The following is a 12230-nucleotide window of genomic DNA, read 5'->3' as shown; positions in this document are numbered from 1 at the left end:
TGCATTTTGAAGTTTTCTGGCAGCATTTTCATTCGATTTTCGCGAAGAAAAGCCTTGAATGTACTAAATGTGCGCTCGACGTAAGTTGATACAAGTGGAGCCCAATTTAAATATGGAACGCTTGAAACGTTCATATTATCAGGAATAAGGGCGTTTTCCTCGCCCTTTACAATTTTATCCACATCCCTTATTGTCTCCAAGCCTACGTTTGCTAAGAAAACGGCTTTGAATTTTTTCAACACCAATTTGGCAAGAGGTCCCTGCGCTTCAATAAGCCGCATGGGCATGAGTATATTTTTTAATCTAAAAAAAAAAATTGTAAATGCTATAATCACTTTGTTAAAGGTAGAAAAGGCAAAAAACGGCAAAAATCTTAAAAAAGGCAAATATCTTAAAAAAGGCAAAAAAAGGCAACATCAAATGTGTATATATGGAATCAGGGAAAGCTAAATCGTGGACATTCTTAATCGAATATACTCTATCTCTTTAGCAGAAAAAAGGCAATTTCCATAAAATCCGTTCCCTGCTGATGAGCAAGGCGAACGTTATCACTAAACGGCGCTCCCATTGGAAATAAGGTAACTATAGAGTGTGCATATTTTGAATTCCTAGATTTTTCTAATATCTTTGTCAGAGTGCACAATTTAAACATGTTAACGATTGAAAACTATTTTCGTTTCAGGTACAGAGGAAAGAAATCTCCAGATGCAATACTCGCTGAAAGAAGACGAGGAAAAAGAGGAAGAAGGGGAAGACAAAGATGAAATTCCAGAATATCTGTTGGACGAAATCATCGACCTTTCTGATGATGATGACGATGACCAAGATATTAGAGAGAGCAGTGACGTTGATCCACAGCCGCCTGCTAAACGGCAACTGGCCAAATCATTAATTTAATTTATTTAATTTTTTTACGTAAAACTCTTCATAACTAACATTTCAAAATTATATTTTTTTTCCATATTTTCATAATTTATTTTTCAATGTTTCTTCCAAACCAACACTGAAAAAATTGGTACATAAGAAATGAGAAGTAAATTAATATTAAGCTGGAAAACACAAGTTTTGTATTATGATTGTTTTCTTTTCAAATGAAATTTATTGAAGAAACTGAGAAGCATATTATAGATCAAACAGAAAGCAAAACAGGTTTAGTTTTGTGGAAAATATGTTCAAAAAGCATGAAAAAAAAATTTCCTACATTTTGCTTCATTAGCACTACAAAAATTTTCTAAATCAATTTTTTTTTTAAATGTTAATTGTTGCACAACAATAATTTGCAATAATTTGGCTTTAACAGATTCAAAAAATATCAATTAGTCGACGAGTTATAACCAAAAAACCATATAAACAATATGCTGAAAATCGGCATTTGACAGCAAAGTTCGAAGGTCGATTAAAAAAAAAATCGAACTAACATAAACAAACGCCGCGATACGGGTCTTCTAATTTAGCCTCTATTTTCACCCCTCACTCTCAGAATCGACCTAACTTTTGCTAACCTGAATTTGTTCCACAGTGTTATTGTACCATGACTGTATACTGTGAGAGAAACTTTTTCTCACTCTAATTTTATCAATGACATTCCCACCCTACTCCTAAAAAACAGTGATATTTCTTTGCAAGTTTTAAGAACATTTTTAAATTTTTACTAGTGAAATTTTTACTTTTTAAATTATAAGAACTGCTTGTTCTTCATTCTCTGGCGACAACAAGGCAAAATGGGTGAGAATCGTTGGACTACAGAAATTCAATGTAACCTAAAAAAGAGACGAAATACGACATACAGTGAGAATCGTTGGACTACAGAAATTCAATGTAACGTAAAAAAGAGACGAAATACGACATACAACAATACGACACTTACGACACCGTTGTGAATACCCCAAATATGTATTCATTTTTACTATCGGAGTATGTACATATGTATATGCAAATTCAAAAATTTAAAGCCGTTCTTGAGTTTTGCTTTTTTAGTTAAGTGGCCATATGTACATATCAGGCGCAAATCCAAGGGGAGCAGTGTTGCCATTTTAGCCGTTTTCCGGCTAGATTTAGCCGGTTGCGATAGCAAACAGCCGGAGAAATTTCGATTTAGCCGGCAGCCGATTTGTTAGCCGTTTTGCAGAAAAAATTAGCCGTTTTTAGCCGATTTTGCTATTTGCCTTGTTTTCTTAAATTTCAAATAAGTATATATGTTCCCATTTTTGACTAAGCGACCCAAAATCTGTTAGAAATGGCTACTAGCCTTATCGTGGAGCAAATTTTCATGTCAGGCAGGGTTGTATGAAATTGGGCCGATTTCGCTTATTTTTATTTTAAACGAAGAAGGGATTTTCCTCATAAAATGTTTGGTATAAATGTCTTAATTTTAAGTGTCAAGTTTTGTTCGCAAACTTAGAAAATAAGAAATTGTTTCACTGTTAAGACACTTAAGATGCGTTTGTGTTTGGATATAGTGCCAACAAACAGAATAAATATTACATGTAGATATTGTCTTCCTAGATAGCGCATATTTAATTCTGCCTAAATTACAAAACATCATATTTGCCCACTCCCAAAGGTTTAAGGTAAGGGAAAAATTGATATTTTCAAGCACTATGTACACATATGTATTTTTTAGACAAACTTTTTTGTTCGGAACTTATTTAAATACCAAAAACCGAATGCCAAATTGAATTAAAGGAACCAACACTGAAGTGAGTCAAAATTAAAATAAAACAGTACAAAATTCTATGTAAAGCAAAACTCTCTGGGAATCCTACGAGACATCTGCCGGTCATATGACCGGTCATCTAAATGGGAGAGTTGCAGTCTTTTGGCATCATATTTTACATCAGGATTTAAGGGGTTTCTGAAAAATCTGACTAGTTCTTTTGTGTAACTGTGATTTTGCATCCCTTGTCAACATATGGCCTCGGTTGATGTTAACTTAAGGTCGTTGTTTTACTGCCCTAAAATTGAAGGGACATTTTTACAGCGTTTTTTATGTGTATTGGTTTCTATTTGAGTGTATTGAGAATCGGTCAGTCTGAAAAGGCCTTGTAGGGAAGACAGTAGGTTTGTTCGTCAAAAATCCAGCGAGAATTATCACTCAAAATATCAGATAGTAAGAAAAAAACGCTCCCAAATTATCTCTCATGTAAAGAAACTTGCAATTTTCTGTACGAACGCAAATTTGCAAATTTTTCTGCCAGCTAGTGTCCACGGTTGCATTTCAAACAAAAGAAATTTGAATAGAATTTTTTACAATTATTTCAGAGGGGCCAAAAACAGGATCTACGTGTATATATCTTGTCAGTCCGACTTTCTTCAACATACGTTTCAGTTTCTTTGTCGGGTTTACTATTCGACTCTGGTTGAGATTGCATTCCGATTAAGAATACAGTTTTTTTTGCCGAGTACCTTTCAAATCATTGGAATTAACTAAATTAATTAAGTAAACAAGTATTAACTTACATTTTTCATTTTAAAATCGCTCCAGTTTGTAAATTTTTAAATTTAACGAACTTGTTTATTCAAATTATCGTCGACAAAAAATCAAACCATGTGCCACAATCATATGTTTTTCCTAATTGCAAATTCTTGCTGGCAATATTTTTTCCGGCTCGAATTTGTAACTTCTCTCCAAGAAATAGTCTTTTTACTCGTGATTTATTTAAATAAAACATGTGAAATTTAGTTGAAACATTTTAGCCGTTTTTAGCCGGTTTTATTTGCCAATTTAGCCGGTTCGTCCAAAAAGTTCTGGCAAAACTTGAAGGGAGGATTCATCCCAAATAGAGGGACCTACAGTTTCACGCCGATACAAAACGAAAATTGGTTTTTTATTAGAAGCTTTTTCATGGCAGAAATACACTCGAAAGCTTGCCATTCCCTGCCGAGGATTAAGAAAAAACATTTTTATGTTTCTGGGACTAATAATAGCGGTTTGAGCGACAATGACACAATACATGGATGTTTTTCTAAAACATAATTTTATAAAATGTATCTGTCTCATATCGTGAGCAGAAATTGGCAAAATAATTCAAACTATTTATTTATATAGAAGTGTGGCTGAAAGAGTTAAAACCGCCATTCGAGTTCGAACCGCCACAGAATTGCGGAAAGTAAACACATGTAAATATAGCAAACTGGTTATTTATAGCAAATAACTACCACTACCACCCTGTATTGCTCCCTGTAGATGTAAAATTTTATAGAAATTCCTGAAGTTGTCTAATATGTTTTATATAAACTTTATATGTTTAGTTGTTAGACAAACAACATGATATATTTTTAATAAGGAACTTACCACATAAGTTTGATATCTGAATAGATAATTTTTTTGATCCTTTATATAGTTGTTGATAGGAAAATTCATTATTCGAATCTTTAATGGCAATCCGTTCTGCGTGGAATAAGCATTTTTTGAAAATAGGCACAACGTCTCCTTGTTTTTCCTCTGTTTCAAAAAGTAGGCGCAACTTGACAAGTTTTTTGTGAATCTGCAATAAAAAATCTATGCAATCGTTTTAAATTATACATATCGAAGGCTTATATTCAATACAGCAATTTAACCAAAACTACTTTCTGATGTTAGAAGCGATCAGAGACCTAGCTGTCGTCACTGATGTTAATTTTAACTTTGCAATTCAGTAGTAAGTTATTCTAAAAAGCGATATACCGTCAGTGTCAAATACATATATACTCTGACGTTTTAAAGAGTTTTTTTTTTTATTTTCTATATAATTTTTTTTTTATAAAAATATATGTATGTATGTATGTAGCTAATTCAACAGCAAAGACCACAAGAATCAATTTTTTTTTAATGTCATACAGGACTTTGGAAAGTGCAAGAAATACTAGGGGTTTTCATTTGATAAACTTGATAAAATGATAAATTTATCATATTAGTTGCGTTCGATAAGAAAATTACCCAACACCAGCCAACAATCAAAATCAAGAGAGTAAACGAAAATTCTCTCCCAAAGAGATAAAAAAGCAAAAAAGTTAACGGTTACTTGCAAAAACCGGAAGAAGAAGACACACCAGCTGACTTTGTTTATGTTTTATTTGTAAACAAACTGAAATTCATGTTGCCTCCATAGGAAAAAAGGAAAGTGAACGTTCAATGTTCGCCAGGAACATTTCTAGAAGTAAAAACTAGTTGGCGCTATCATAAAATCACATAGCAGGCAGCCTATAAATACCAAAACTCGGAAAATGCAATTTTGTTTGTTTACAGAAATTGCAACCATATGTTTTGTGATCATATGTTTTCGTGTTGGATAATTTTTGCTGACTAAAATTTTGCCAGTACAAAATGAACGCTTCTCTTGCATCAAAATGAACGCTTGCTCTCTCAATTTTTGTGTGTTGGATAATTTTTTGTCGTTATCGAACGCCATCCAGTAAAAATTTGGAAAAACTATTACAAATTTTTGACTTGTCGAACGCACTTTTTGATAAATGAACTGTCAAATTTGTATAATGTATAAATTTCAGCAGAATTCAACCCTGACAGGTTACCTGGTGGTCGTTTTTGCTACGAACACAAAACAAGCAAATGAACACAATGGACGCGATAAGAACAAAAGCGTTACTAGTCATATAAGTTAAATAATAAACAATTTTATGCAACTATTTATCATGAAAGAATGCGGACAAACTGATAAATTTAAGCAGGTTATCCCTTTATCACCCCTACTAAGAAATTTTCATAGTAATTTTCTATTTTTCCATCCGATNAATGCTCAAATTCAATCACATTTCGTTAAAACACGAGCAGTGATCGGATAACAAACAATAAGCTGGCGCAGCGACACGAGTTGGTCCGCTACAGCATGACAGAGGAACACTTTTGTAAGTACTCCAATTTACCACAAATAGACTACATGATCCAACGATTTTTGCAGGGTTATGCCGAATTTCAACTAGGCATTAAGGTGGCCTCAAAAAGATGCCATACTACCGGTGCGATACGATATCGTATTTCGTGCGATAACGATAAAAAGCAAAGGCCCTAAAACACTGCGGTGCTTCATCTTTCTTATGGCAATCTTTATATTCCAAATACTTCTAATCGTATAATATACGGTTACATTTGACCAGCTGAATTATTTTTTCTATTTTAGAACTCTACAATGAATAAGTTACTCATATCGTGCGACCAATTTTTGAACGCATCGTATCCCACCGGTATACCGTAGCTATTTCAGTACTCCCATATACCGCAGAGGTTTGTATTGGTCACATATTGTAAATTTTGTATCGCAGAGAACAGTTTGAACGAAACAAAATGAGAACAAAAGGCTCGGGAACGTTCTCAAGAAGAACAAAATGAGAACTAAACTTTCGGGAAAGTTTCCAATGAGAAAAAAATAATAGGAACGAACGAATCGATAACGTTTTCAAGGAGGATCAAATAAAAACAAAAGTGGGGAACGTTCTGCTAGAGAACAAAACGAGAACAAAAGTTTTGAGAATTTTATGCTAAAAATGAGATGTTCATCTGCGTGTTGGGTTGAAAAATCGTTTCAGTGAGAACCACGATAGTAAATTTATAGCCAGAGGAAAGTTGGATAATTTCAACTTCCAGATCGTTTATAATTATGATGAACTGTCCATTTATGGAACAATTTTTCATTTTTTAGGCAAGAGAAGTTCTTTCGTTGACTTTATTTGCATAATCATGCTTCAGTTCTTTTTTGATTAATTTTAAAATTCAAACATTTCAAACTAATCGAACGTTACAAGAGAAATTTTGTTCTCGCTTTCTTTCTTCGCTATTAGTTCAGAGAAGATTTGTTCCCGTTTCGTTCTCTGTCAGAAAGCTCTTGAGACTTTATTTCTCAAATTGTCTTTCGTGAGAAAATTCCTTAAGACTTTTGTTACCGTTTTGTTCTTTGCCAAAACGTTCCGGAGACTTTTGTTCCTATCATATTTCTTAGGTTGGTGTTATGCAGAAATTTTGTTGGCAAACTGCGTGCAATTGTTGTTGCAGCAAACTCGGAGAGAGCGAGTTTGGCGACTCTCACAGCAAACTAATTTTGTTTGGTCAAACTGCAGCAAATTCGGTGTTGTTATATACAAAAATTTTAAATTGTGCGCGTTATGTACATCTGAAACTCTCATTTCGTGTTGGCAATAGCCATGAAAGCCATAATGAACGTGCAACCCCGTGCCAAACTCGACATAAGCACCTCCGAGCAAACTAAGCAGCCGCCATTTAATTTGGCAAACAAAAGTTTGTCTGCATTTTGTTCTCTTTGGGAACGCTTCCAGGCGTTTTGTTCTTATATAATTCCCATTGAGAACTTTCTCGACAGTTTTGTTCGCATTTCGGTTTTGTTTTTAAAGAGTTCTTGGGAACAAAACTACCAGAACGTCATTTAGTTTCGATTATACCTTTTGTTCCCGATCCCTGTTTTTATGAACGTAACGGGTATTTTTTAGTGCCCAACATTGTCATTAAAAATGTTGTCATTTAGTGAATTAGATTATACAGTTTTGTAGCCCATTTAGTTTCAGTACAATAAATTTGCAAGTTTCAAGTCGTTAGAAATTACCGTTGACTTTTGAGAATTTTCTTGCCATGGGTGTTCCATTTAATGCATGAACAAAATCTATTTTTAAATGGGCGAGTGCAAAGTTTCCAAAACCGTTTGCATAAAAAAAATTCTCCGGGGATGGAAAACATAGCTTTCGGTAAATAATTTTGTCCAACTGGATCCGTACGACATACTGTGCCCCGGTTTCTTGGTGGTCGGCTTTAGAGAGGTGTGCACCGGTCTGGTCCTTGGTTGAATGCAATCGGATCATCTTCATCAACAAGGTGTTCAAAACTTTTAATTTCTGAACCTCAGCAACTGGAGCAGCCCAATATACGCAACCACGCACGAATGCTAGTTACAAGTAAGATTGCGCAAGCTGGACATTCTAATCTTCAATACTTTGGAAATATAATATACGTATACTTTGTATTTTTACATTTTGGAATTCAGAGTATATTACACCGTGAGATAACCATTTTTTCAGTACAAGAATGCCAGCATTTTTTAAGGTACTTAAATTATAGCTCAGGCATCAATTATAGCCATCAATCCAGGTAAGAATATTCAAAATTGTGAGTTTCAAACCACTGCAGATATGCCCTTGTAAATTTTAAATATACATACATGTCTTAAAATTGGATAGGGTACTGAAAATCTAATACCGTAGATTTGCTGCGATTGCGCTTTGTTTTTATGCGTGCGATACACAAAACAAATTTTTCATGTTCAGAAGTCTTAGGGATCTTCGGTATATCTTATATATATTTATATTGTACCATTCTAATAGCGACATCCTTTTGAGATACCATGATTCGCGATAAACAATTATTTAAAACGAAAAACTTCTTAATGGACATCATTATTCAAACACGGAAATAGCTTGGTAGCCGCTAGCTTGTTTTTTTCTTTTGTGAAATTGGACAGGGTGTTTTATGCATATGTAAATAAAAATATATCATCGTCATCAATGCGAAAGGCCTTTATAACGAGTTTGAACATTTTCTGAAGCAAAAACTTAAAATTTACATAAATGAATCAAGTAATACCCTTTTCAAACCTTTTTGAGGCCTTCCCGCCCAATTAATTTACACGCAAAATACGATGAAAAAATATTATATAAATTTTAATCAATTAAGGTAATCATATAAAACAAAAATATTTAATGCAAATTTAAACGTTGACATATTTTAAACAAAACTCTTTCAAACTTTTATTGATTGTTTTTTTCACAGAGACCTAACCTTGTGCATAAAGTGATTTTGTGTCTTCTAAGGTTGATTTTTGTTTTGCGGAAAGGCGAACGTTCACTAAAAGTGTTCTTACACGATATGTATTTGCATCTGTAAATGCGACTTCTTCAATACATATGTATGTAATTGCGTCTGTCTATCAAATTTACAATCTTTATTTAACTATTTAAAAATACGTTTTTCGAAAACGAAATAAACTAAACTCAGATGATTCTCTCAATTCGTCGGCCATGATTTTTTTCTGACGTTTGCCCGCATTTTAAAATCATACAAAATTTAAAACAAAAAAATGAAATTGCACAAAATTATTGTTGTTTGAGATTGAAAAGGAGAATGTATGTGTGAGTTTAAGTTTTGAATTTTTAAATTATATTGGTGGCAAACGTCAGACTGCCTATCAATGGTTTTACCTTGTTATGTTTTTATCATGATTCTGTGTGTCAGATAAAATATAAACATTTATATTTCGTTTGTACGTGCATCTGCTTTGTGCAGAAACAAATCTAATTTGCCTTTACACGATATTTTGGCATTTCCATATGTAAAAAGTGGCATATCGTAAATTCGTGTAGTAAATTCGATTTTTTAGTTTTCGTTTCAACAATTCATTGAGCGCAAATTGATATATTGCTATTATCGAATCCGAACGTAGATATGTTTTAAATTATAAACTCGACTATGTATGTACGATTGATTCAGCAATGGATCTGTCCAAAATGCACTATTTAACGAAGTGTGATTGAATTTGACATTGCTTTCATTAGGAGGGTTCTATAGTCCAATTGAAAAAAAAATAATAATTGTATGAATTTTTAATCGTTTGTTTACATTTTTTGACACTAACAAATATAAACAAAAGATTAAAAATGCATAAATTTTTTTTCAATTTGTCTTTAAAAATATGAACATACGATTCAAAATTCATATTTTTTTTCAAGTTGACATTAGTTGCATTCGCGTACCTGATAACCAAGGTGAAATTATACCAGGTGTAGTAATAAGAGCGATAAGAAAGATTTGACACTATCTTATTTGAAAATTTGCTCCAAAAAATTTCAATAAGATAGCCGAATGTCAAGAAAATTAAGAAAATAAAGCGAGAAAGCTGTTTTATTATTTTACCTGTTTATAATTTCACCATGCCTGATAATAGTTGCGATTTCGTATTCTCCAGCATAAAATATGCAGTAACTTGCCAGTAACCAAGGCACATTGAACAAGTCGTATCAGTAGAGCAGCTGATTAGATTTTGTTTCAAATTTTTTGGTCTCGAAAATGTCAAATATTTTAAATTTATTCTTACAAAAATTCTAAATTGTTTTTGGAACGTTCGCCCAACTCAGCAGCACAACCGCTGATTACTGGGCCTTGCAAAGGATAGATCAATGTTTCGAGAATCAAAAAAATTTAATAAGAAAGAAAGTTGCGACCGTTTTATTTTTTTCCAATTTAAATTTTTTTATTTATTATTATTTTTTTGTATTTCCCATGACACTCTTTGATTTAGAAGAAAAAATCAGAACAGTTTTTGACACTTTCGATACCGGATTTTACTGGATACTACAAACAGGCCTGATTTTACACATTTGAATCTAAACAAAAATTCTAACAGCTGTTCGTCTAACTTGCAAGTTTCAGAAACTTTTCTTTTGCGTACTATTCTGGATATTTTTCTCTTGTCAGAGAACAGATGACATTTCGCCGAAATTTTGCTGTTTGATATTTTTTACTGGAGATTTTAAACGAACGTACCTTTTAAGGCCCGTCCACATAGAACTTTGGCGTTGCGTTGGCGTCGCTTCAACAGCTGACTATGAATACATGAATTCAAATGCAGCCGTCCACATAGCCAAAATTGGACAACGCTCACGCCAACACAAAGCTAAAAGATGGCCAACTCTCAACTGTTCGCGTGCGTCGCTCGTAAGCTGTTGCAAATAAATAAAATTATGTGAAATATTTTTCCTTTTTCATCAAGTGCGGGCAAGAAATATCGTTTTGAATGCAATTATTGATATGAAATATTAATTTATCTGTCCTTAGTATGTTAATTTAGTGGCCCATGCATTCGCAGCCAAGCGTTCATTGTAGCAAGCATACTTTTAACGTGCGTTCTGTCAAACTAACGCCATCGCCAAAGCCAACGCGAAAGTTCTATGTCGCCCGGCCTTTNGATATGAAATATTAATTTATCTGTCCTTAGTATGTTAATTTAGTGGCCCATGCATTCGCAGCCAAGCGTTCATTGTAGCAAGCATACTTTTAACGTGCGTTCTGTCAAACTAACGCCATCGCCAAAGCCAACGCGAAAGTTCTATGTCGCCCGGCCTTTACACGCACACATAGACAACATGTTTTCTATTTCGTTTTGTTTGCATGTGCCACATGCACTAAAAGCTCAGTTAGTCAACGACGTAGCGTAAACGTAGGTTGACGTACGTTGCAGCATATCTAATTTAAACTGAAATTAGTCGAGAACGCAGAACGTATACTTAAGTATACGCAGAATTTTGTCGATTACTGGAGCCCTCAGTGTTGCTTACTACACTGTTGCCACTCATCAATGCCTTTTCATAAACTTACCCTTTCAACTACAATTTTTCGTGCTATAATAGATTTTAGCTAAATATAAACTACTTAGTTTTCAACAAAAACCTTATTCAATAGTAAATTTCAAATATTTAAAACATATTTTGAATAGGAACTTATATCTTTTTTACCATCTGTAAAACTGACGAAGTGGCAACCATCTAAAGAAGGAGAAATCAGCTGACACGGAAAAATCTAAATTCCGCAGATTTCTGCGCTACGGGCTACAACTACAGAAAAATTCTGCGGTGTTGAGTTTTCATTTACATGGCGCTTTGGTAAGACAGATCGTGTCAGCTGACTCGGGTTTACGTACCGGTAGGTTTACGTTCTTGACTAATTTCAGCTTTACTGTTGATAGAGAGAAGCAACGGCAACGTCACCGCCATGCGGTGATGAGTTTTCGTTAACACGCGAATCCGATAAGATAGATCGTGTCTGCGTCAACCTACGTCTACGCTACGTCGTTGACTATTTGCGCTTTAACACAATCATGCGTGGTTCATGTATACAAAACTGAAACCTGTTTTCGGCCGACTGCCCAGTCCAGTGTTCGTTTGAGTGGTGGACTGCTCAGTCCGACGGAACAAATGCAGTTGGGCTCCAAATCTCAAAAAAAAAAAAAAAATATTGGAATCGCTAGAGATGATTGAGCTGAGTATAACGGTATACTTCTTTTTTTCGGCAAACAACAACAACAAAAATTATCAAAGGTTAAAGTTCAAAATAAGCAATTTTTGAAATCAAGATTTCTTAAAAACGGATGGATTCCCTTTAATTTGGTATACGTACTTTATATATATGTTGTATAGTTCTTACAAAAATTGAATTAATGTAAAATAATTATAAAAAAAAC

General features: G+C 33.8%; 1 protein-coding gene across 2 annotated transcripts in view; it reads right to left on the bottom strand.

Moving 5' to 3' along the window:
* Acsf3 (Acyl-CoA synthetase family member 3) overlaps positions 1-12230 on the bottom strand; it is a 33160-nt gene that overhangs the window by 5244 nt on the left and 15686 nt on the right. Inside the window, exon 2 of one of the 2 annotated variants that reach the window (XM_017606905.1) lies at positions 4295-4487. In XM_017606905.1, coding sequence (XP_017462394.1) covers positions 4295-4487 — 193 coding nt within the window. Of the gene's footprint in view, positions 1-4294; positions 4502-12230 lie in introns of both variants that reach the window. The other variant, XM_017606911.1, reaches the window with a different exon arrangement.

The sequence above is a fragment of the Rhagoletis zephyria genome, unplaced genomic scaffold (assembly GCF_001687245.7).
Source record: "Rhagoletis zephyria isolate East Lansing unplaced genomic scaffold, Rhagoletis_zephyria_1.1 Rzeph_scaffold_00169, whole genome shotgun sequence".
NCBI classification, from domain to species: Eukaryota; Metazoa; Arthropoda; class Insecta; order Diptera; family Tephritidae; genus Rhagoletis; species Rhagoletis zephyria.
The sequence above is the reverse complement of the archived record's forward strand: the minus strand, read 5'-3'. Positions and strand labels throughout refer to the sequence as shown.